The sequence below is a fragment of the Manacus vitellinus genome, unplaced genomic scaffold, assembly GCF_001715985.3.
Source record: "Manacus vitellinus isolate BGI_N305 unplaced genomic scaffold, ASM171598v3 scaffold_2_pilon, whole genome shotgun sequence".
In the NCBI taxonomy this organism is placed as follows: domain Eukaryota; kingdom Metazoa; phylum Chordata; class Aves; order Passeriformes; family Pipridae; genus Manacus; species Manacus vitellinus.
The window spans coordinates 4,947,931-4,975,541 of NW_021940208.1; the positions used below are offsets into that span (position 1 = coordinate 4,947,931).

The 27,611-nt window shown below is 38.0% G+C and overlaps 1 protein-coding gene across 1 annotated transcript in view; it reads right to left on the bottom strand.

Annotated features, from left to right (window-relative positions):
- The window catches only part of NOX4 (NADPH oxidase 4), a 103,006-nt gene that overhangs the window by 15,655 nt on the left and 59,740 nt on the right, over positions 1-27,611 (bottom strand). Inside the window, exon 12 of the mRNA XM_018071196.1 lies at positions 20,013-20,094. Within this exon, the coding sequence (XP_017926685.1) occupies positions 20,013-20,094 (82 nt within the window). The remainder of the gene's footprint in view (positions 1-20,012; positions 20,095-27,611) is intronic.

Below are 27,611 nucleotides of genomic sequence, written 5' to 3' on the forward strand. Positions count from 1 at the left end.
CTTATTCTGGCACAACTTCTTAGCTCAGAAACAGAAAGAAAGGCTCTTCAAAACAGAATACATCACAAAAAAATAGCACAGCACATTATTAAAAAGCATCTTACAGATAGATGGTCAAAATATTTTCTATTTAAAGCATATTTCTGTAGTACAGTGGTACCAAAACGGCCCAGCAAGCACTAAACCAGCTCGTTCCAGTGCTGGGTAATGCAACTGCAGTAACATGGGGCTGTCCCTAAACTGGGCGACATTGTCTCAGAGACAAAGGCAGCTGTACTGGTTTTGAGACCCAAGTTATTATCTTCCATAAGGAATTGCCCAGTGATGTGTGGAGATACCTACTTACCCCTCTTGGACTTGGATCTCCATGCTGTGCTTTACTTCAGGGTGTAGGTGCCCTTAGAAAAGTTTAATGCTTACATTGTACTTCACTACCCACCAGTAAATGATGATAACACCATTTTTTCCAGGCTCTCTGGGACTTACAGTAAGATATTATCTAGGATATTAGTGGAATAACAGATGGATAGGGGAGTTATTTCAAGAAATTGTAGGAAATTTTAATTAAAGAAGTATCATCATTTGCAAGCTGAACAAAATGCTTGGATACAAAGTACTGTATAGAGAACAAAAAGTGAAGTCCTAGTCTGGTTGAAACTTGTGGCAAAGCTCTTACCATTGTCAAAAGAGTAAGGATTTCATGTATTTCAGTAGCATGAGATTTTATATCCTTGGTATTCAGTTCTTACTAAGACCCACATGTAGGTATCTTTGTGTGAGCATACTAAGTTCTTGATAGAGTCACGAGACATAGTCAATACAGTAATGGAGCTGAATCCCTCCCAATTCCTTATAAAACTCCTACATCATTGACTTCAATAGTTAAACAACCCTCCTACCATGCTTGTTCTTCTCTTTTACTTGTCCTACTAAAACAACAGCTAAGTACTGATGGATACAGCCGGAGAACTCCAAGGAACCGAGCAATGGCTGAAGCAGTTTCCTTATGTTCTTCTGCTACTGTAACTCTGATGCACTAGAGAGATGCAATCCCCCCTCTCTGATAACCCACAATACCAGTCTCCACCCCCACATGACAAATATTCAAAAAAGTGCCTCCATGTTCCACCCACATTTCCCTTCATGCCTGGGAGGGACTCTCTGTAAACATCTGAAGAGCTATTTCATTATCTCTCTTCAAATTCCTTCTTAAGAGTCCTCTTTCCTCTGATAGCTGAAAAAACAGACTACTGATGTGCTCACTGTAGCTCAGTGATATTCTGGCTCGGTACTGTCTCACTGTTTCCTGAATTTTGCTGTCTGACTGTATCCATCTGTTGTCTCCTGTTTCTCCAGTTTAAGTTGGTTTGTCTCTCTGCTGTGTGACTTTGTCTATCACGATGGCTTCCTGATGCGTGATTGTTTCTTCAGGGCACTAAGATAATTGACATCAGTGAAGAATTACTGGAAACCACCCAAATCTAAACCTTGTAGCAGAGACAGTCTTTGATATGGTAGGCCTGCAGACAGCAAAACTGACTACTGCAGTGTCCTAGAACATTTTGGAGTCCAAGGCTCAATTCACAGTTCTCAGTAAAAACCTAGTTACAACAAATGACGAGATTTTATTTTTCAAAGAAGCTGCAATTATTACCATCAGAGATTTTCAAATATTTTCTGAAGCAAAAATCAAGACAGCTACTTCATTTTTTAAGTCAATATATAATACTTCATGTCATTATTTAAGCCTCAATATATGAGTGTAAACTCTGATGCTATTTTTCCAGAGGGGTTGTGATTACTGACAGCATTTCAGTACCAAAAGCCTTTTACAGAAGAAGAACCACCACTAAACAAAGCACACCAGCCTTGGTTCATATGGATTTCCAAAACTACAATGGTTTTCAAGGTTTAAAAGTGTCACAAAATGTGACATTTGGCACGTTAGATCAGAGATTCCCATGTGTTCTCTCGAAACTGTGAAGGATGATGTTTCCATTAAAGAAATCCACAGCCCCTTAGACAAGTAAGACTGCAAAACCCAGTGGGTTCAATTAACTTTACATACTATTTTGTGCAAGATTGAAAAGGGTTGTGATTCTAGTTCAGGTTTCATTAGGCATTTTCTTCTGATTTTATTAAGTGCCCGAATTTAATTTCTGATTGATCATTCACACTTTTCCCCTTCAATTTTAAACATATTCCTACAATATGTACCAGAAATTGTAAAAGTTTCCTTTTCTCTTCTACAGAAGAGGATTTCTTGATCAGTTAGTGAAGCATCCGATTATAACAACATAGATGGCTCCAAACTCTACAGAATCAATTAGCATCAGATTTTCTTCCCATAGAAACATGCCAAACTACGATTTTTAAAACCGTGTAAGAGCCACTGGTTTTAGTAATTCTTAATTCTATTTATTTCTCCTTGACTGGGCAAAACAAAACAAAATCACCTGTTCTTTAGCTTATTATACTCTCGAGGGCCCAGAGATGACCAAATAAGAAATTCCAGTTTTACAACATCTTTAGCAGGAGGAAATAAAGTTGAAGGCATGATGACAAGGGCAAGAAAGTGAAACAGTGGAGCAGGCACCTGCATTTTTATGGATAAGGCTCCTCCTGTAAACCCCTAATTGAGCTACATGGTTTTCTGTGAGACACAGTACAGGTTCATAAACAAGATACCATAGGAGTAGGCTAGAACATTATAGCAGCAAAAGTTGTACAACAACCTATTTGGAACCGGACTTGTAACAGAGGAGTGAGGAGGATGGTAGAGAACAAGAAAAGAATCTCCTAACTGTGAATGAGACATTCAAAAAAGCATGGAGATTGAACTCCCACAGATGGTAACAGAAAACAGACTTGCACAGCTGACATACAATCTTGTAAATGAGGCTCTTCCTTGCTCATGACTCCTAGAGAAATCTGAAGGCAACTTCTCAGACCAAGTTGATTTTCCTCAGAATTGAATAAAATTATCTAAACATTGCCTAGAATATTTATTGAGAACAATATTTCTGATTACTCATTGCTGACTATCACAGGATAAAAGCAACATTTTAGACTATTCATTTACTCCATTAAAAAGGTCTATAAAACCACTGTGAGAACTACAATCAAGTATAATTATGTATTGAGGCAACTTTGTTCTCTTAAAGTACATGTACTTTCTGTTCCATATTCTGGGGTCAATATTCTTAATTAATGTAGTATTAATTCTTCTCCATGGCAGCCTTTTATGGTCATTTTTTATAAAATGTTTCCAAAATGTATTCACTTGATTAAAGATCACATAATTTAATTTTATTATAACAAGAAATCCAATTTTAGACTTTTTTCCTTACCAATTACAGTTTTTATTTTGTGAAGTACCTTACCTCTCTGTAAACTTGTGTCCTACCAATTCTGCTTCAGCTAACAAAGAAAAATAAAGAGTATTTGTGATGACTATTGCAACTAGTGACCTGTTTCAACTTGTCTTTTGAAAATTTAGGTTGTTACATGATTAAGTGATAAAATGCTGTAGACCAGCAACCACAATCAGGTTGAATGATTTGGCTTTATTTCTCCACAACTCATTCACTGACACAGTAGTTATCTGTCTGTCTCACTGCAAATAGAATTTCTGCTTTGGAGTAATGCACTTCTGTATTTGATTTTTGTTCTCTTTCAATAGTTACAGGAAGCTTTTTGTTGCCTATACCATTCCCTTTGGTGATCATCTCAGAGTTGCCATCTAATACATGGCATGGAAGTATTGCCAATATTAGCCCTCTTCCTCGCTTGGTAAAGTATGCTGACTGGGACAGGATATCCCATGTCTCCACATCAGTGTAAGTACCTGCAGCATCAGTATCTGTAGAAGCCTAGAAGACAAGGGGGCTATTGTGTATGTTTCAAACACCACTAGCTGGATAAATAGCTGTGGAGCCAAACAAGGACTGTTGGCAACTACAGCCAAGTATTGTTGATAATAACACACTGTGAGAAAGAACAGAATGTGGCTGGAGAAGGGACCAGACACAGGTAGGGCAGCACTTTTCTGGGACAAACGTCCTTGTTCTGGCTCCCGGAGAAACACACAACACAATCAACCTCCACTACACCTTTGAGCTGGGAAAACAAAAGTTGGCTTCTGCTGACAAATCTGAAGGATGACAAGTGCAGGATTTAAAATCCTAGCTAGATATCTGCAGAAAAAATAGGGGAGAAGAGAAGCAGCTGACTGGACTGCCAGAAGATAGAGCTGGCAGCAGATCAATCTGAAGACAAGGCCAGGCACATCATGGTTCCCTCCAAAGTCAGCCTGCTCAGGCTCTTTGGACTAGATTAAGTAGAGATGAAGAATTCAAAATGAAGAGAATATGAAGAAAAAACAAAGAAGGACAAATCTCACAATAAATTCTGCTGGTGGAATGAAGTAGTTAATCCTGCAATAAAATGAGATTGTTAATATATAGTAAACCGAAGCACAAAAATTACTTGAAATGTAATAAAGTCCTAAGAAGAATTTGTCATGTCTCACTGCTGACTCATTTCTGTCTTAAGGTTTACATTGGGTAAGTAAAGTGACTTTGTCCAGTTACAAGCCCATCTTTTTTCTGGAAAACTCTTTTTAGGAAAATGTCTCTCATAGCTACACTTTCTTTATGGAAAGATGTTCTCCATAAGTGTCACATCCTATACAGGCCAGTGAATGTGCCTATAGGAGTAAGTTTCCTTCAGGGCAGTTTCACGAAGCAGGTAATTACTGCTTTGGGTCTATAAAGAATCTATGCTTGAATTTAGCTGCTAGAAAGCATAGAAAAGACATTCTCTAAATATTCCTCTGACAAGAGATCTGCAAGATAGTGATAATTCAACTTCAGATGGCTTCCAGATGTTCACTGGTGGTCAAACAAGCTCATTTCCTTAGGCAGACAGTCTCGTATCTGGAAAGGGATACAGAAAACTGGCAAGGCCAAAATGGAAAGAAAGAAAACCTGTTGAACAGTAGAGCGGACCACACACAGTTGTAGTAAAATGGCAGAATAAGAGTGAGATCACCCAACTCGGAGAAGGAATTTCTGAAGTCAACAGAACCCTAGAGATGAGTCTGCATATAGATTCACTGGCAGAAGCTTATCAAGCAACCAGAGAATATATTGCATTACATCACAGATGAGCTCAATGCAGTTCTGACTATCCTGACCTCTTTGTTTTTCTCTGAACATGCTCCAACTTCTTATTTCAAGTTCTGTTTTTCAGAGTGAATGGCCTGTTACTGTCTGCAGTGTTCCAGTTTCAGTCCTGCCAAGGACCTGTATAATGACATTATTATTCATAGGTGGCAGTGTCATTGTTCCTACCATACAAAGATGCCTCTGTGGAGCTCTCTTGTGTTATTGAAAATAAAGAAATTTTTATCCCTTGAATTTTTAAATTTCTTCAAGCTCTTACCTTTCTGTGTGCTGTAAGAGTATTCATAGTAACAGATTTTTAGCATTTCTATGACTTATATACAAGAAGCTTAGAGAGGACAGGTGACCCCAAACAAAACAGATGAGTGACTTGCTGAGAGACAGAGAGGGGACTAGTGTTTAAGTACTTTAAATACACAATTCTTCTCCTAACCTTTCCCATCTCTGCTTTTCATAAATATCCTGAGGGCTACAACCCACTGGATGAGAAACACTGCTGCAGGGCAAGGTGACTGTAAGGAACTGAAGAGAGCAGATGCTGGGCATCACAGCATCTGGCATAGAGTCAGGATCTAAGCCAAAGAAAGTTTTCCTGTAGGTTCAATACCCGTTCCTGTTGACCAGGACCCCGAAGTTGCTCTGCATATATACAGAGAAACTCCACTGTGTATGACTGGTCTTGCCACTCTATAAAGACACAACAAGTCATGACACATGAGATTTCTTGCACAAAATCAAGTGTCCTGCAGCTCCACACCAGTAAAGCTGATCCCCATCATGTTTGTTGTCATTGTGAAATGCAGATTACAGGACTGTGCCTCAGGTCTAACCTAAAATGCCAGTTTTGATCAGTCAGAGAGGATGATAAATCCAGACTTTTAATCCCATCTCCCTTGTACTGATCTACTGCCATTTCCAGAATGTCATTTACATCCTCAGATATACTCTTTGTTTTGGTGAAATCATAATTAGCTTAATGCTTAAGTTTACTCAAAGCCACACCTCAAATACTGTGCCCAGTTCTGAACCCCTCACTTCAAAAAAGACATTGAGGTGCTGGAGCATGTCCAGAAAAGGGCAACAGAGCTGGGGAAGGGTCTAGAGAGTAAGTCATATGAGGATTGGCTGAGGGAGCTGGGGTTGTTTACCCTGGAGAAAAGGAGGCAGAGGGGGGACCTTATCACTCTCTACAACTACCTGAAAGCAGGTTGTAGCCAGTCTATTCTCACAGGCAACTGGTGACAGGATGGGAGGACATGGTTTCAAGTTGTGCCAGGGGAGGTTCAGGTTGGCCATCAAGAAGAGTTTCTTCATTGAAAGGGTGGTTAAGTATTGGAACGGACTACCCAGGGAGGCAGTAGAGTCACCATCCCTGGAAGTGTAAAAAAAGTGACTGCATGTGGCACTTAGTCCTAAGGTTTAGTTTACATAGTGATGTTGGATCAAGGTTGGACTCGATGATCTTTGAGGTCTTTTCCAACATTAATGATTCTATGATTCTAATAGGTTTCATAGTCTGATACACATAGACAAAAGGCTGTTATAAAGTATGATCCCCACAATTCCCCCACCCCATGTCACTGTTTCTTCTTCAAGGATGATAATTTCTCTTTTGGTGAACAGTCTGACATTTCTGACTATTTAAACTCATCGTCCTTTTCTTCCATCCATCTCCTAAAATTTGCCAGATCATTCAGAAATTTCATTACATTTGCTCTGAACTATATTATCCTCCCTAATAATTAAATCCAATGATTTAATTAATTTGGTGTTTACATCTCCCTCCTTATAATTCATTATTTGATATATTGAAAGAACACATCTCAAGATGAATTGTTGCCTATTTGATATCTCACTCCTTTTAAAAGTCTCTGCTTAAGAACTATTTGTTGCTTGCCACCTGTCAGCACTGGCTTTTTCTTTTTTTTTTTTTTTCTATATTTTAAAAAACTGTGCTGTATTCTTATTTAGACAATACTTTGCTGAATTCCCTATGGAAAAAAAAATCTGATTCCAGAACAAAAAAAGGGGCAAAAATGCCACTGAATTACATGATATCAGTATTTAGACCTGTGGGACTAAAAGGTGTATTATCCACTATACAAGTGTATACATATACTGAGTCTGCTTTTTACTATTTATCCTGCTGTGGTACCTGTATTTGCAAGCAGATACACCACGAAATGGGCAGTACACAGTGGATGAAATCCCAGTGCTCTAGGTTCAAACAGAGAAGAGAATTGCAACAATGACTCCATTAAAAGTTTGTGAGGTACATAAATACTCCTGTAATGGTGGTCACAAACCCCATCAATAAATGGATCACAATCCTTAATGAGCAAGTAAAAGGAAAGGAGTACAACATTACACAAAGGAGTATTCCTAGAGATTCGTTGTTTTACGGTTTCCATCTGTCCAACTGATGGCTCTTATCTGACAGTTTTAAACCTGATAGTTTAAAAAAGGGTAGACAACAGCTTCATATCTCATTGGAGAAGCCTTGCCAAGACAAATAAAATAAAGAAAGGGTAAAGCTGACTGTGGACAAAGCCACCATCCTCATTATTTCCTTGTTAATTTTATTTCATCAGTTTTGTTAACCTTAGATGAAAATGTTCAAATACTTAAGTGCACAGGGTTTTTTTTTTAACACCAGTGACCCAATGATAATAAAACCATAAATGTAAAAAGAAGTAATTTTGATATATATTTTTCTGAGAAGAAGTTTTAATGGTATAATGTCCCTTGAACTTTCATCCTCCAAGGGACCTTCAGTACAGAGATAAACAGACCCCAGACTCAGCAGAATCAAGACACTCTTTTTGTTTTTTTAATAGATGCTAAATATTTCAGTCATGAGTCTTCTCCTTGGACATCACAAGAAGAATAGAACAAGGGAATGAGCCAAATTTCATTGGCTCATAATTGCCAAAACATTTCTACATGGTGCAGATGCTATTCACTGGTGCCAGAATCTGAGTGCAGGGCCAAATAAATAACAAAAAAGTTAATTCAGTGAGGGGGGCACATCTGACTACAAACAGCTGGCATAGCCAATACAGAGATAAATGGATTTCTTAAGCTCCAGTGGTACTTTTTAGAGCTGCTTGCAGCCAACCTGTTTTATTTTGCTATCAAATGACTTGAGAGGGACAGGTCAAATTTTGCTAACCACTGTTTGCACCGATTCTTTAAAGTGGATTCCTTAATTGTAGTGCAAATATGCACCAAGAAAAAAAAGTTAACCATCAACCACTACACAGTCAGTTACTGTCATCTAACAATATGAAGGCAAAATGTGTATACACATGTGATACACATGTATACAATGTAATGACATGTATATATGTCACTACATATACATGTATACATGCATACAATGTGATACACACCCAAAAATGCTTTCAGACAGCAAAGAACTGCTACAGATGGAGCAGTGAAAGCTAGAAAAGTTCATCATCTCAGCTTGGGCTGACTGTGGAAAGAGGGAAGCAGGGGCTGATCTTCAGGGGACAACCCTTCTGCTGCACTTAGAGCTTTGAATTAGATGTTCAAGTGCTAATGGAATCATGGGTGAAAGAAGATTTGGAGACACTGAACTCAGTCTGTTTTCTCCTGAGGACACAGCAATTCACAAATAAATTCACAAGACATTCCTTAAACTCTTCTCCCCAACACAAGACAGAAGGAGCACAGGTTGTCCATCAATACTAACATCACTGGCATGTCACAGAAGAGCAGTGCCCAGAGCCTCTCATTACAGCCAGAGCCCTATGTCACTGAACAAGTTCATTAGATTTTGCTCTGCTGATGCCATAAAGTAAACCTGTTCTTTTGAATTAAGGTATCGTTCTCCATGTAATGTGTGGACTGCGCATAAACCAGAAAGTTACATCTGCCCTCCCTCCCTTCCTTCATTCCTTTCCTTCCTTCCTTCCTCCCTCCATCCCTCCATTCAGACCACATAATATTCAGCATCACTGCTCCCTTCCAAGTCATTTAGAAAACAAACATTTTAGATTTTTTTTCTTTTTACTTCAGTTCAGCAGCACATTTTACATATGTGAGTTGAAGCAAAATTCCATGTTGTTTCCTTGAAACAAAACAAGGCTAACGGAGAGGCTGGCATGTAACAACTGTCCTTCACAGAAATTCTGTTTTTTTCTGGATGGAAAGTGGCACAGCATTTCACTTGGGCATAACTGAAATATGTAACCAATGACTTTTACAATCTTCAGATCAGCTATGATCCTTCAGACCAGCAGTCCCTGCCCTTCTCACTCAGAAAAACTGGCACACACACTAAATTGCCCACTGCAGCACCCTAAAAAATGGATTTTGGTACTTTTTAGTTTTTCTTGCAACTTCTACTAAAAAAATTACAGAAAGCTTGAGTTTGGTTCACAACTCCAGATTTTACTTTACACCAGCTGGAATGAAGTGCCAGTTTCCTAGATTTGAGGAAACTGAGAGGTATTTCTCCACCTTTAAATTCTCACTGATAGACTGATGAGCTGAAATCCTAGAGATACTTCTCTTGAAAACTGCAGGAGATGCTCTTGATGTATTACTAAGATCAGAAAGTTTCATTTTCACAGTGCCCAAATGGCCAGAACATCAGATTTATATCCTTTCACAAGACAACATTACATCTTCATGATTTGCCTTATCCGAGTTGAAGTACAAGAAAATGCATGACACAGTTCTACCACCATTTCTTTGGCCTTGGTCTGGTAAAATAACACCAGGTGATGGAGAAATTGTAAACAACTACTTCCACTGCTGCATTTTCCCCAGCAAGGTAAGAAGTATGGAACAAAAAATAAAGTACAAATGGCTTTCAAAGTCTTTTGAGAAGGGATGCAATACTCTCATTTTAGAGAAAAGACTGGAAATAAATGCTCACGTTTCAAATATAGTTTAGGAAACTTCAGCTATCCATGCAAAAAAAAAAAAATTAATCTACTGTAAGACCTTCAGAATTGGTTCAATATAAGAAAGATGTTTAATCTGTTATGGTGATTTGTCTAGAAAAGAAGAAGTAATTAAACCTTAAGAATATTAGAAATCACCAACAGTAATGTACCTAAAAATTCTACTTTAATCTTAAAGACATAGTATAAAGTAAATACAAAGCTATAATATCCTTATGTAACATCATGATGGACCATGCAGAGGCAAACAAGACCTCAGTCCCTGGAAATTTGGCTTTCACTAGACATTTTTGAGTACTTTTGAAAGCAGAGAGGATACACAGAATACTTGCACTGATAACTGCATAGGTTGTAGTATAGGTTATAATTGCCATACTGGTCAAGTGGATTTGGGATCCCGCTCCCATGTGGTTTTTTGGAGTATGCAGCAATTTTGTCTTATATAAGCTCCCTGAGGAATGCAGAAGTTTTAAATGTTTGGTTTTAAATGAGAATTTGATTCTAAATGACTTTCAATCATACACAAATTTAATTTAAACCTTGTATTATAAAGATACCTCGATAGCAATGGATAATGAAGTCATAAAGCAAAGCGTTACATGAAAGTTATTAGGCTGTAAAGCAAATGATTTTCATACCTTTTCTTTCTGGTTAGTACCTGTAAGACATCTTCTTTCATTGCTTTAAAGGAAGAAAAAATGTCACTACATTCATGATTCCAAAGAAACCCATCACTAATCAGCTCACTCGAAACATGTGATACCTCACTCTAGGTGCAGACGCCTAGACTGGTAATTTTCTGACAAATCTGTAGCTCACAAAATTCTTCCCTTAAAAAACAATAACCAGGAACTCTGAATATCATCCAATTTATCTTCACTATCAAACAAATCAGTGTATATCTTCTATTCAAACAGCTTTTGTGTTCAGATTTATCTACTTTCGTCTCCAATTCTGCTCATGAGCAGCCTTAGCCAGCTAATTAGGCAACACTCAGAAAGGATTTGGCAGCTAATATCATGGGCTGTTGCAGTTCTGCAGCTGCTAACAATGTTTTCCAGCTGCTAGCTGTCTAGTCATTCAAAAGCACTTGTGATTCTTGCAAACCACTTGACAAGGTCATAGAAGAAGTTTCCTTGGGGCTAGGCTTGGCTCACTGGGCACTATCTCCCAGCAGCCAACTCCCATCCTCATGATTGAGGCTAATTAAGATTTACAGTAACATACTATAGGATGAGATGGCTTTTCTACCACTGCAAATTCTTAAGACTTGCTAGTTCTGAGCTACGCTCTAGCCCAGCTGCTGGGACAACTTCCTCTGTGAAATGGGGTGGATATAAGTGTTTATTTGGGGATGCTCAATTCAGAGTGGTCCAGTTGGCATCCCACAGCCCAGATCCCCCATCCATTTCTCTGAAGAGACAGGGAATGGCTGCTAGATCAACATGGGCCTGTTGCTTTCCCTGATTATCACCAAGAGTTTAAAGGCCATAAAAAAGAAATGTGAAGTGTCTCCCTTACATATATATTAAAGAGCCTGGTTCTCAAAATTGAACCACTCCACCAATACCACACACCAAGAGGTTGCTAAAACTGAAATCTAGGCTCATGTCCTTAAGAGAACAAATGATCCTTGCCCATTTTATGTAAAACTAGAACACTCTAACAGTCTCCTTTGTCTTGAAGGTTTGTGCTCCCCTTTACTCTGTGGTATTAAACAGTATGAAGACAGACTTGAGGCATAGATGAGATGCTTATCTAACAGTTTACCTGCTTCTTCAAATCTTGTTTGGGGAAAGGCCAGAACAGCAATGAGTGTTGACAAATTTCCACCATCGTACATGAAACATAAAGGATGACATGGTAGGCAGCTTTTTTTCCCTCCCAGTTTCTTTCATATATTTAGGTCCATTTCACCCTTTGTTATAACCAGAATCTTTCTGTTCTCCCTTTTTCATCAAGACTTACTAACAAAGCACCAATCAAAGATGCTGCCTTCTTTAACAGTTTCTATGAAAGGAAACAGCCTCCAGAGTCCCTCACTGAAAGGATGGGGCCAAAAATAAAATTGCTAATGTGCATGTAGGCATATAGGAGTGAATGAATGATGCTGTTCCCTTTTATCCATAGAGTTCATATGGAACCACAGAATCACAGAATGATTGGAGCTGGAAGGGACCTCTGGAGGTCATCTACTACAACCCCCCTTGCTCAAGCAGGTTCACCTAAAGTAGCCTGCACTGGATTGTGCCCAGGAGGAAATCACTCCTGTTAACAACCAAAACTCTTTAGCACTTGTTTTTCTTTTTTTCCAGAGCCTGGTGCTTGGATTTCTGTAATATGGTAATCATGAAACTATTTTTTTTTAAACTAATATAAGCCATTATTTTTAAAACTAGATAAAACTAGATGTAAGGGCAGAAGGGATCATTATAACTTTCTCTTACATAATGAATCAAAGAACTTCACTAATAATTTCTGCCTCAATATACTATAAATTCAGTTTGAGATATTTAAAAAAAAAATCCCCAAGACATCTGGTGGCAGATAATTCCCCACAGTCTCACACTGCTGCTCAGTAATAGGCAGGTATATATCAATTAAATCAACAGGCTTTATCAAGAACCCTGCACATACTCCCAAACAGCCAAACAAAAACCAGCTCTAGTGTTTTGTCTTATCCCATTCACTTTGAACAAAGTAATGATTTCATCTCCAAAATATCTTGAAAGGTTTAGGCATCTTTTATTCTCATTCAGCCCTTTCCCATTCTCAGCTGGGATTATTGCAATGTTTTTCAGAAAACAGTTCATGACTGCTAATGAGCCACAACTATGCTATGATAAACAGATAAATTAAAGCAGTTTTCTAAAATGCTTGGTACTTAAAAGACAATATCTATGCACACAGAGCTTCAATTTTGCATGTATGTTGCTGCACAAATCTCTTAGAGGTTCTTTTTTCTACATCTTTCTACATAGAAAGATTTGTACTTGTGCCTTGGATTTCAGGTCTAAGCCCTCTTGAAGGTAGCAGAGAAATTCCCCTAGACTTTAAGGTGGTTGGTTCACTCTGTGCTGTTGTTACATGAACTTGAGGCTTTTAGAAACAGAACAAAAGTGTCTTTATTTTACAAGTAACTGGAGCATTGTACTGGTATTCTAAGCAAATATAGCCTCTGTTTTGAGGAATTTATGACCCACATTTTAATTTAACGTGTAGTCCTAAATATTTTAATGGTCCTGTTTGATATTATCTGGATGTGTCCACATGACTCTTTGTAGGATCTGAGCTCAAAGACATAATGCACAGTATGAATTACTGCCCTCTTTCTTCCCATTTTCATTATGGTTTCAAAAAAATTTAGATCCAATACTTGAATTTTTACTCCTATAACATGACTGCTGTTTTTAATGAACAGCTACCAGTCTTTACCCCATTGCTAGTATTGTTCTTCCCATTTGGTAAAACCCCCAAGGGACAGGAAAATGACCTTAACTTAGAGTGAGTGTTTCATTGTCATGGAGGTCAACTTTGCACTGGTCTGCAAATTCTAAAGGATAATCTGATACCACTGCAAGTCACGTTAAAAAAAATAAAGAAAAAGAAAAAAGAACAAAGAATAAGAGACAAAATTCTAAACCACTAAAACCCCTAATAAATATTCTTTTCCCTAAACAGCTTGAGTTTCTTTTAAAGGTCGTTACAGACTCCTTAAGCAGGTATGTCTTTTTTAATCAAGTCATCAAAATTTTCTGAGGAGTTAGGCTCATGATAGTTTGCCTCTAACCTGCATTTTGAAATAAAACTTGGAGCATTTCAAAAATGTTAATTTTCATACTTAACATACAATGCTACACAAAGCATTTAAAGTGTTTGTGTGGGCATTTCTGAAAAGCTCCTTCACTTGGAACTTCCCCATCTGATTTCAGCAATATGGTCAGGCCATGCGCTTTTGCAGTGGAAAACAGGATAAATGTTATTTTATATAAGAGACCTAACTGCACACAACCAAAAGGACTGTGGAAGATCTGATTTCTATTTCTGGTCTCATCCCCAGGAGAATTGCTCCTGGGTGATGCTGGTAACTCACATCAGAGTCCCATACCTCAGTTTCTCCTCCATAAGAAGAGAACACCTTTTGTAAAGTACTTCACAGAAAGCCTTTTATAGAAAATCACTCTGTGAAAGTTTTCCACCTCTTTTTCAAAATAAAAATCTCTCTTTGCCTTTACAATGAAAACTGAGCTATGAACACATAGGTCATGATTTTCCCCCTTGTTGAACACCAAGGAAAATGTTGCCTTTGCTTCTGATAAAAACTGAATTGGGTTTCTAGGCCATGATCCTGTTAGCTGCTCTCGTGCATGCTTCAATCTGTGATTCAAAAGAATCTCACTGGATGCACTGACTGAGCATCATCAGTTCTAGAAGCCACAACTCACTACTTTCTTTAGTTAGATACAAATTATTTTCCTCTAAAAAAGAAAAATGTTCTCAAGACAGTTACAAATAAGATACAAGTTTCATTCCTGGGGTATTATTTATGAAATATTATCAGTTTCTTGGCTCAAATTTCAAGTTGTAGGAAATTGGCACAGATCCATTACAGATCCATTATCATTAAAATGAGCAGCAATTGGGAACCAGAAGGAACAATGGTTTTGGGCACTAACTTTCTGCCGCCCATTTGTCTAGACTACTCCATGATGAGAATTGAATAACACCATTTGGCTTTGTTTGAGCTGAAATTTTCAGCAGCTTTTTAAAGATGACCTTCAAAACTATGTATTTGAGGAGAAATATATTCATATAAAAATCAAGATCCTCCATTTTCTGGGATTTTTTGTGACATTTTTGTGCATACACAAGACTACCTTAAATTACCATGAATATACACCTAAGAATGGTTTGAAATTTTATGACTAATAGAAAGTAAATGTATTTCGAATATCTTTTCATTATACCTGCCAGGTTCTAAGTTAATTTTTTTCTCCTAAGTTAAAGACTTTGCCATCTATTTATTTTTTTATAAAGTTAAATATATTAATTTAGATTGTCTCCCTATTTGACTACAAAGAAGTGCTATTATTTCTCTATGTGCAAATTATGGAAACAGATATCAAAATACTTTCTTCTTTCCTGATCAGTTTTTTGCTTGTTTGTTTGATTGGTTTTGAGTGGGGTTTTTTGCGTTTTGTTGTTGTTGTTTGTTTATTTGTTTTATTTGTTTTTGGGTTTTTGTTTGGTTATTTTTTTTATTTTTTTTTAAGTAAAAGGGAAAATGTTGGGAAGGTTTCAGAAGTTTTAGAGACCTTTTTAGTAAGTCTTACCCTGGAAGAAATTTTCATTTTTTTTCAAGAAAAGGGCAAGTTTTTTTACTGATCTCCAACTTTTTATTTGGAGGTGTCATTTCAGATGGTACAGGACTTTCTTGTTCATCACAAGATGGTGCAGTAAGATAGCAGGGACTGGAAACTGAAGTTAAAGAAATTAATGTTATACATAAGTGAAATAATTGACAATTGAAACAAGCCGATCTAAAGGCTTGTGAATTTTCCATTTTTTAACATCTCAATTTAAAGTCTGGATGTCTTTCTAAATTCCTTGAGAATTTAAGGTTGAACAAGAAACAATGCAGGGATTACTGGGTAATGCTCTGTGCCTTATGTTAAGAAGAGACTCAAATTAGCTGGAACATAACAGCTTCTTCTCTTCTTAAAATTTGTGAATCATCCAAAAATTTTTCTACCAAATAAGAGAAGAGAAGAATGAAGACTGCAAATATTTCTGAAGAGGGGAAAAAAAGAAGCAAATAATGCTTCTAGAAAAACCCACATATGTATGTGAGGACTTCAGCAATAACTTGAGAATATAAAGTACTGCTGAACTGTCAAATCACTCATAGACAGAGAAAACTGCTAAATACTTCTAATGCCAGTAGTATTTCTGGCACATTCCTCTCCAGTGCTCTTCTGTGCAGTGTAAGACTCTCTCCTGCCTTTTTCATCCACCAACCTAATTTCTCACTGTTGCGCTTCTTTTATCAATTCCCATATCATTTTGTTCTCTTGGGTTTGTTTTTTTTTTTTTTTTCTTTTGACATTATCGGGCCCAGCTACAAGAGAAAGGTTCTCCCTGGTGCTTCAGGGCAATTTTGTATCCTTCCCTTGCGCACACAGCACAGGCAGTCAGGAGCAGAGTGGAGTCAGCAGGAAAAGACCAAAGATCCTAATGGGATAGAGCAACCTAAGCCCCGGCTACTAGCACCAACCACCGTTTCATGTGCTGAACCCCATAGACAAATTAATGAGTATAATGTCTTCTTCAAGAAGAATCCTGTGTAGCCTTTACTGCATCTCAGCTGTTCTCGCATTTTACAAGTAAAACCGTGTAAAAAAAATTTTGGAATGTCATCAGTAAAGTGGGTAATCAAGAAAAGCATGAGCTTGATACCATAATGAGAAAAACTCCTGCAGAAATGTGCTAAATGTGAAATTCTGAAAAGTTTTTTATGAGATACAGAAGCCATAATGCTCACTGTTGAAGTAAGGAGTTGGGATACGATTCACTACAATAAGTTTAGTTTGCTGACAGGCCTGACTGCTGGTGTAACTCACCTCAATGACTTCAGCACACTTGTGGAGTGAGGGAGAGAAGGAACAAGATGCAAGTATGTCAGTAATTTGGTTCCCGTGCAGAGGGTCCTCCCAGGCAGTTATGCTTAGAAGCAGCTATGCACCCCAACCCACTTAGTTACCCACAGCTGCAGATTTATTCTTAGTTTCAGGAATGTGAATCCTCACAGACATGGTAATGGCTTCATGTCAGCTAGGAGACAGGTTTTCTCCTCAAGATATTTCTCTCTGTGGGTGGATGAGGGGGGTTTAGTGACATCTGATTTCTGAACCACATCAGTCACTTGCCTGGATTACACTGGTCTTGCTAGTTGTAACCTGTACCTACATGCAGCTCAGTGTGTTTCATTAAGAAATCCTACTGTAGGCATATGACTGAAGCATAAGACACAGCCAAGCTCCATCTGCTCTACAGCCTTGAGAAGAAAAATGAGAGATGCATACTGCAGGTTGGGCTGACAGGATGGGTGCTGTACCCCTGTGCTGGCATAGAACTGCACAGGCCACAGTGAGAACTGGTGCTCATGATGGCATGTTACTTGTAGAAACACAGTAGTAGGTCATGGAAGTCAAGGTGATGTGCCATGAGGCCTCACAAGCCTCTTTGTAAGTGTAGGCCTCTCTATAGTCTCCTCTACTTGCCATAGTAGATATTTGCTCCTTGGCTAAGCCAAGACCAGCAGAATAAACTCAGGCAAACAGTAGGACTGCAAAAGGATCCTGCATTTCTCCATCAACCAGGAGGGAAAAGCAGGTTTCTTTGACACATTTACCCAAGAAAATCCAGAACAATGTCCATGCATATTCTAGAAAACTTCTTCCAGAAATTCCAATGCACAGACATCCTCTCTGAGAACAAACATGCACTCAGAATTATCCTGCTGTTCCCTGGGAAAGAGTTCAGGCCTTAATATAATAAATGTACAAGAACATAATTCAGGCAAGAACAGCAAGGTTTCTATTTCTTTCAAAAGTTGATGGATTATAGTTTGCTTATTTAGCCTTTAATATTTATTGTGGTGATTCTGAATATCCTGAGTGGTGTTGAACATTATCCTATCCCATCTCCTTCTTTTGAGCACGTCTTAAATACACAAAAAGTTTTGTCTTTTCTATGTACTAAGCCCTGCTTTGTCAAGCCATTCAGCTAAATCATTACTAAAAATTATCTTCTGTTCTTAACCTTCTATATTCTCAAGATTTCCCTAATCATTACAAACTCCAGCCTGAGCCCCTTGACAATGTCTCATTACAACAACCTTACTACTCAGATTCTTATGCAGTACAACCAGCCACTGCTCAGCTGAAGTCAATGAAGGGACACTGATTTATGAGATCTGTCTCTTCCCTATCTTCATTTCTGTTAAGTGACCTTTCAATGAAAATGAGCGTATGGAAGGGTAAAATCTGACATGGGAATAAGACAAAATATATTATGAAGATAAGCAGGTTTTCTACCTTGCTGAACACAAGCACTTCACTTGAAAAACAACCCCTGGGGAAATTTGGACATGTCAATAGTCTTCAACCTGTTTCTAAATGAACTATAATATATGATAAATTTTTACAAGCAAGCAAATTTTCACCAATTAATGATATTATAAACAAAAATCTATTGCTTTTAAGAACAAACATAAACTTTTCTTTCAGTTAGGTGCCAAAATTTGGCTGACTTTGTACATTAGAGGAATCAGGCAATTCTGCCACGTGGATGAAAACATATATCCTTTTGTGATGCAAAGCTACATAGAGCTCTGTACAAGCTATTTGCTGTATGGTCTTCAAAGAGCTGAAGCACCCATTAAGCAAAACACAACAGGTACTCATTCGCACATGAATCTGACAGTGTGTAATACTGTTAGTAGACTGTACTTGCTAAGAATGCTAGCAATAAATTTAATGTAATGAAATGAAAAGTCAGACATGTTAGAAATTATTTATGTAGAAATAAGCCTGTTCTTTGAGGAAGGACAATGAACTGGGTTCTCAGACCAGTCTGACAGTGTCCATATAAAAAATGAAATCATCTAAGCCAAGCAAAGCATTCTACTGTTAGGGTTCCAAAGGATGAGAAGAAAAGTAATAAGTCATGGAAGTCCTAGTGAAACAGGTAGACCAGGCCATCCACACTGTTTCATATATTGTACCTCCACAGTATTCCAGTAAAATAGTGACAACAGGTAACATTAACAATAAATTTAGGGGGATAAAATCCTGTCTCAATTGAAATCAAAGCAAAATTTCACCCTTTTCAGAATCAGGATTTCATCTTTGATTACTTTTGTTTTCAAGTATTCACAGCGAAGAGGTGTCTGGAGAGGTGTCCGGCTTTCAGCGCTCAGCCCCTCTAATTGTTTCCTGCTCTTAAAAAAATTTGTATTATTAGATTTTGAGAGACATATTAACACTTAGCTCCACTGGCTTCTTATCATCTATTTCAGGAACATCCAAACACTAATAACTAAAATAAATAACTTTGCTTGTTTCCATCATCATCGGGGGACTGGCATCATACATTTTTTCTTCCTTCTCCTCCCTCTATCCATCCTGCACTAGCCTTCTTTTATTGCTTGCTCTGGTCATGGTTATTGTGAGGACTATTTCTTCTTCTTTCACCTTCACTGCCTCTTTTCAAGGCTTAGCTGAAAGTGACTGCTTCTTCTAGCCAACATAATAACAAGGAGCTTTTATTTTTTCATTCAGGTATGTCATTTGGAAGAAGGAGAGGTATTTTCCAGGATACTCAATACATTCAAGACCTCCTAAACATACAACACTACTCTTTTGATTTGTCTCTATCCGTAAAAGGATATAGGCAAACATATATCCCTAAAAAAAGGGCTGAAAGAATGTTTTCTAGTGTTTACAGCCTTTCAGAGGAAAGCCTGATAAAATACAAGGGAATCTGTCACTATAAGTGATGGAATCCCACAAGACAAGAGTGAGGATTAGCCTAACAAAACATCTGCCTATGTCAACAGTGAAACAAAGCTCCATCAGACACTGATCCAGGTAACTTAATGTCTTCCTCCGCCACCACCACCTCCCCACTGACAGCTGGCCATGCATACAAAGCACGTCTGCCTCTCCCTGACACCACTCAAAAGACTGCAAAGATAGCGCAAGTGTGGCTTCCTGACAGTTCTGTCTAAGGACTTCCCACCAAAAGCATGTACAATGCTATAAATGTTTCACTCTCCCTCACAGCAAAGAGGTAAAGGTTTTATTTCTCCCAAGAAGACAATCTTACTTACTTGGGATAGCGTCTCTGCTGAAAGATGGGCAGAATCTCTGTATCTTGATTTGAATGTAGAAGCAGTAAATCCCGAAATCTTTCTGTCAGGACAAAGAAAAAAAAAAGGAAAAGAAAAGAAAAAAAAAAACAAACAAACCCAGACTGTGACTCTGCACTGTAAGTTCAGGCCATAAGTAAGTAAGCAGTAATATCAGTGAATTCTCTTCTCCAGAAATATTTAGCAGAGGACAAGACTAAGTGTACAGGGACTAAAGATCACCTGTAAAACATTTTAATATTTTAAAATGTAATTTTTTTCATTCAATATTGAATTTTACTAGTCCTTATAAGTTTCTGAGGTCTGCATAGATGTCTTTGGGGTATCATACTCAGATAGCCATAAACAGTCCCTGCCTTAGTCTAAACAGAAAGGAGAAGGCACTAAGAATTCACCAGCCACTGAAGGATCACAGTAGTTTAAACAAACATAGATTAATTAATTAATCTAAATTAAACTGCAGTACAAATCCTTCAGTAACCAATTCACAGGTATTTGCAAGGATTGTTGGAAGACTGGATTGCTTTTTCACCACTATTACATATTTTAAAAACTGCAGGATAGGATCATCTGAAGGAGGTAAAGCTTTTGTAACTTATCTTCACTGAGCACCAAATGAAGGGGTGGTTGTGGTTTGCGTAGTTGCCTTTGATGCCCTTCTTTCTCTAGAGGTGGTTAGACACAATATGTCAAATGGGATCTGTAGGAGCTTCTAGTGGTACTGATTTCTCAGTTCCTTGAAGATGGAAACCTCCTCAACATTCACTTGATACCCAGATTCAGGGATAGAATTTCCCCCACAGATCAAATCCCTCTGGCACACCTGTAGCTCTCCATAGCATGGGACATGCTCTGTTTGCTTCTTTCCTTCTGTCACCTGCAAATTTTAATCAGTCCTACAGTGGCACAGAACCTAGGACATAGGTGATACCCTTTCTGTCTCCTACTCTTCCTGCAATACCTAATAACTGTGGATTTAAGTCTTCAGCAACAGGTGTTACCCTTCATTTCCTAAACCATAGTTTGCAACCTGTGTTGTGTATAGCAGCTGTACCATGGATTTCTCTAACCTATTCTTCCACAGCAGTTCTTCATTCTGGGAACTGAACCTGAGGGTAAATGTAGTCCTCCTCCTTTTAGATCCCTATGTATCTCAAAATATCCTCTAATGTCGAATATACAGATAAGGAAATCAAGGGACAGAAAAGCATTTAGTTTTATATAATGCTACATCATCATAACTAAACTCCATTAATTTGGATATAATTCTGCCATGTAGCCTCTAAAATGGAAAAAATCCCCCCCCAAACCCATACTTCATAAAGTTGCAATACCTTGAAGAAACCACAATAAATTCAGAAAGAAAACTCTCTTGTTAAGCGCTTAGTTTTAAAGGTCAATTGTCTCACATCTCTCTAGTCTTTCACCGGATGGCTAAGACATATTGCAAACATCTTGGACAAGATACCAGGATCTGCCAGTGAAGAAACAAGAGCTTATCTTTGTTCCTTTATTTCTATACCTCTTCAGATTCAATTTTGAAGAAAATAAGCACTCCTACCTCCAAAAATCTTACCATATCCTCAAAATGTAGCTTAGCTTTCCTGCACCTAACTAGAGCAGGGACTGGACGTGGCCAACAAAAATAAATGCAATGCTGTAAAGATGAAAGTGAAAGCCAATGAGTGCCTGTCATGGAACAGCCTGATCACTGTCTTGACAAAAAGCTTACCATTAAAGCTACCTGCCTAAACATGATACACTATGATCTTGAAAGGCACTGGACAAGAACTGAAAGGCTTAAGAAAGCTTTCACTGATGCAAAATATCCCACTGTGTATCTTCAGAGCTAGAACATTAGCTTCTACCTCTACCTCAGGAATCTTCCAATGTAATTCAAGCTACTGGTGCATTTCCAGGAATCCAGGAAAGTCTTCATATGAACAACAGCCTATATGTGCACATAGTGAATGTGTGTGCCTGAATGAGGAAGTTTATAACGGCAAACACCAAATGACAGCACTTCTTTCCATAACTTGAAGATTTTGACCTCCAGAATCAGGTCAGTGATTCAGTGAGACACCATGGTTAAGGATCTGCCTTTGTGGTGGCATGACTAATTTATTTTTGAGGGCCTGTACCGAGGTTTGACAGAAATGCAAAACATGGACAGACATGCTCTTATTCAGTTCAATGCTGCACAACACCACATTACAGGTAGGTGAGCAAAGCTGTTTTGTCAGACCTTGCAAAAGGCCTGTGACTCTGGGAGAGACAAAACATCTTGGTGGGTGCGCAGGTATGTCCTGCTCCATTGTTCTCTCTCAGATGGATATCACCCATGCGGAGAGTCGTATTCCAACTCTATCCCCTACCCTGTGACTTTTTCTTGTACTGCTGCCCTTTCCCACTGATCAAGGCTACCTGGCTGCACTCCAGGACTCAATTCAACAAGCTGCGATCTTGAAAATATTTTGAATAGTAATGTGACAGGGCAGGCCAGTACTGGAGCAAAACCAGCCAAGTTATGGCATCTGAAATTGGCCTAAACAGTTTTCCTACTGGATCTTGTTTTAGTTAAAGTCAGCTTTTATTTTTTTCCCCATGTTATGGCAAATTTCCCAGGCAGATTTATTTTCTTTTCACCATATGACTTTACTCATTTTTCCATGTGGCGTGGCTTAAGCTCAGCCAGCGACTAAGCCCCACACAGCTGCTCACTCACTCCCCTCACAGTGGGATGAGGGAGAGAATCAGAGGAGTAAAAGTAAGAAAACACATGAGTTGAGATAAAGACTGTTTATTAGGACAGAGAAGTAAAGAAATAATAATCATAGTGGTAATAAAAATAATAATAATAGGAGTAAAATAATTAGAAGATACAAAACAAGTGATGTGCAATACAATTGCTCACACTTGCCAACTAGTGCCCAGCAAGTTCCTGGGCAGTGGCCCCTGGCCAACCTTCCTCACAGTTTATGTACTGAACATGATGCCATATGGTATAGAATATCCCTATGGCCAGTTGGGGTCAGCTGTCCTGGCTGTGTTCCCTTCCAGCATCTTGTGTCTCCCCAGCCTTCTCACTGGCAGGGCATGTAAAGCTGAAAAGTCCTCGTCTTAGTATAGACACTACTTGGCAACAGCTAAAGTTATCAATGCTATCAATGTTATTCTCATCCTACATTCAAAACACAGCACTGTACCAGCTATTAGTAAGAAAATTGACTCGATTCCAGCTCAATCCAGCACACCAGAGAAACACACTGTATGGTAGCGTTCCACCTCATCTCAAGTCCATACTACAACTTCCTCTGGCACGTGTAACCTTCATGTCCTGTAAATCCTCTTAAGAGAAATGGCACACAGAACAGAAACCTTTAGGACTAATTTGTCCCATGGGACCATTATCTACAATGTGTTACTCTTCAGGTCTATGCTATGTTTGTGCAGTCTAAAAATCACTCTACTACTGCCTTTAAGGACTATCCAGCAAGGTGATGAGGGAGATGATGAGAGTTTTGGTAGTTATGAACAAAACATAGGTAATTTTGGTGCTCTTACAGAACTAAATATGAGAAGACTAATGCTTGACAAGAGAAGGCCTTTCAATTTGCAAGAAAAAATATCACAATGATACCTTCCCAAAGAGGGTGGGAATCTTTTCAAAAACCTAAGACTTTCTTCTAATTCTTGCTACAACAACAAATGAAAGATTTGGGAACTGCTTAAGCTAATAATTAGAGCATCTTTATATTATTTTGATTTGCAATCACTAGTTGATCAATAGACCTAATGTCACAGACAATCTTTTTATTGCTTGGATAATTTTAGAGAGACATCTTCCAAAATTGTGTTCTTACTATAGTTTAGTATCTAAAATGTGATGCTTTTGTCTAGGTGTTTCTCTGTTTAAAAAAAAAAATAAATAAATTTACTTAACCAAGGCTGCTTTCTTACTAAAGCTGGCAATTATCTTCTCTGTTCCTCATTCTATCCATGCAATTTACATTAGTTTAAGTCTGTACTAGCTAGTCTCCTAATGATTTTTCCCATTGTTCTGAGATCAATAACACCAGTGATTGTTTTGTCGCTCTGCTGAGTGTGACACTGCAGTCTGTCTCACTGATGCTCCCATGAGTCTACCTGCAGGACATAGTTCTCACAGACATCAAGAACAGTCATGACTTATGCTCAAACTTATCTTTCCGATATGCTGTGTTGCAACTTCTTCCTGGCTTTCATTTTGAGTGTACAGTTCCTTCCAAATCCTTTATTACGAGCCAGTGAGAAGTCCTCAGTTAAATTTAGACAGTCTCACTGAGACCATATATGTTTAGCTAAACACGTAACATAGTTACCTGTGATGACTAGAGGCTGTATGTAATAACACAGTGTTATTCCCTGTCCTCCCAAATCAGGAAGGTTGTAGACTATAAAGAAGAGAAAGTTTGCCATTGCAAGCTTTACAGATTTAACCTGTCCTACACATATACGTTTCTTCCCTGTCTCTCATCTAATTCTTCTTCTCTCTATTCTACCTTTTGTTCCTCCACCCCTCCAAGAATAACATATTCACAAGTCAGCTGCTGGAATCTCAGTTTTTAACATCTTTAAATGCTAAATGCTTTTAACATCTTTATAATACCTGTTATAGCAGTTAACAATTTACAAGGACAGAAGGATGCATTTCAAGAGAAATTTTCCCTTTGAAATATTTAAATGGATTTCATATTTGTTCTCAAGCAGAATGCAGTTGTGCTCAGCATGGTAACACTAATGCCAGAAAAATGTAAGTAAGAATGGGCATATAGTCTGAAGCTCATTCAAACTGGTTACACAGGCAAGCTTCCTTCTTCCAGGATACACTATTAGAAAAGTGGAAAGAGAGACAAAGGGATTTTTTGCAATATTTTAATATATGAGGCTCGCAAAGCAAAGAAAATCAACTTATATAGAAGGTCCTTCTGAGTTAAAACACATTATTATTCACATTCTGTAGACATCTGTAGACAGAGACACACTGTGGTGCACAAAGAGCACTGGCCTTGTTTTTCAAAGCTGTCACATCCCTGAACCTCTTACTGCTTTTGCACTTCAAAAATTATGCCAAAGGTCACACACTGCAGTTGAAGAAGATTTGATTTTAAAAGTCAAATCTTGTGGTTGTCTTTTCTTGCCCCTTCTTATCACAAAATACCTTACAGAAAATAACAGCAAAGTCCCTCTGCTTCTACTCTGCTGTGATTTTGCTCCTCTGAATTCTGAGGGTCTTGAAAAATCAAATCCCTGCTGTTTCAGAGTTTGATGGGTATGAACCTATGAGGTCACAGCAGTATATAACTCAGGTTTGCAACATTACTTATTTGTTTATCCCAATCACCTTTTACCCAGCAGCCTCCCATTCTGAATCTCTAATAAAAATTGGTTGAATTGCATGCAGTCAACTCAATTAAGAACACTGTAAAACTGATGGCAACTTCTTTTTACAGGATAAGGATTTTTTAAATATCAGTTTTATGGATTAGTTTTTAAATCAAAGTTCATAAGAATAAATAGAAGTGTGATTAGAAAGCAACCAGAGAATGGGAGAACAGAATAGCCTTATCAATTTTAAAGTACAGAAATTGTGATCCAGCAGCCAGCATAGCTGTCTACCAAAAGGTATATCCATAGTGACACTCATGTACATTTGGATATTTTGTAGTCATGTTTCTGAATTCAGCTGTTCTGCATTCACTGAGAAATAAATATCAGTTCCACCTCTCACTCATGGACACTTGCAAATCCTGTAGTTTCAAACTAAAAAGTCTGCCTAGTTTTATGCAAAATATAGAGTGGTCTGGAATACCTTTCACATAGCTACTTTCACAATAGCTACTCAGAAACTTGTGATAATTAAAACGATGAATTTAAAAATGTCAGATTTCTTAAAATAGCTGACAGCATTTAAAAGGATTTGAGATCCACTAATCTGATTTGTTTTTAAGCTCTGTAAATTTGGAAATGCTGTCATAAGTAGTTCCTCAGTGCCTTCTAAAAATAAAAGGCATTTAGGAAGAAGTCTTTGACAGTTAAGGGCTTTAAAACTACGATGAGCAACAAGATCACATAAAACTGAAATGTCCAATATTTTAGTTTGACCTGTGGTTTATTAATGGCCAAAGTTCTTGAAGTTAAGGAACTGTCACTTCTTTCCTCTTGAAGAATCAGTGATACAAATATTCTTCATCAAATTAAAAGGGGAGGAAAGAAAAAGATGATGAGTTAATGTTGATGAGCAAAAAGTTTCAAAATGATTACATCATCAGCCTTGGAAATTCCCTGAAACATATATATTTTGCTGATAGACAGGCTTTTTGACCAGCTTGAATTTTCATGTTTCTCAGTCCATTAAGCCTTACAGAGTTTAATTTTCTTGATTTTTCACCACTATTTCCTTCCCTCTTGATCAGTCCTCTGAAAGACTAATTAGAGCCCATCATTTACAGAGCTACTTAAAACACCTGAAAACTAGTGAAAGCCTAGAAAGTTGAAAACTATATAAAAACCCCTTGCTGTTTCCATTTCTTTAAAGGAATTAGAGAAGCCTTTACAGAAATGCAACTGGACTCTTCATTTTCTAAGCTAGGTGAATAAACAGTGATCATCCTTCTGTTCAACATTTTCTTTTGCAGGACTTTATTTAAGCAGAGGGAAAAAAAAAATGAATTCATCTTCTCATTACACAGGTCAGCAGTGAACCTCCAGTCACTCTAGACCTGCATTATAGTCTTCCTTTCTTTGAAGAAAGCTTTTCTAAGCCTTGCTTTCCCTCTTAACCTTTCTTTGCTTCCTAAAGAGTAGGAAGCTCCTTCTCTTTCCCTAGCTGTATGTTTACTAGTTGGAAATCATTCCCTCTCCCTGATTCTGGCATTAGCAAATCCTTTCCCTGCTGTAATTCTAGGTGCCTTCTTGTGTCTTTAAATTCTCCAAACTATTATGTCAAAATTAGCTTGGATGGATTTATTTCTAACTAGACTTCCCTTATTTACACTATAAACACACACTGCATGATTTAAGTATGTATATCCATATATCAGCCAATGAAGAAACTCAGTAAAAGGCAGTTCTTGTCCCAGGAGACTTTAAAAGATTGGAAGATGAATGACAAGAAGGAAAAAGCATCACATGTTTTGTTTCAAAACCATGAGGAGAGTTGCTGAGGACCATATTTAGACTGCATTTTGTATGACTAACCTCACACAACACCACCAAGTGACCCAGACTGCCCTTTAGCTATGCTGCCAGTACTGTGCTCCTCAGACAGCCAGTGAAGAGAAGCGGACACAACACCAAAGTCAAGCAGTCTTGATGCTCAATACTGAGTTAGAAATCCTTCTGTAGGTTACACAGCAACTCCCTAGAGGAGCTGGGAATTAGCTGACTGCTGGAGTTCAAAACCAGTGTCATAGTCAGGAAACTTTTTTCCTTAAAGGTACTCATACTTGAAGACTATTTCTGTCATGACACTAAAGCTCAATCCACAACTCAGCCCCTACAAAGTGCAACAGAAAAACA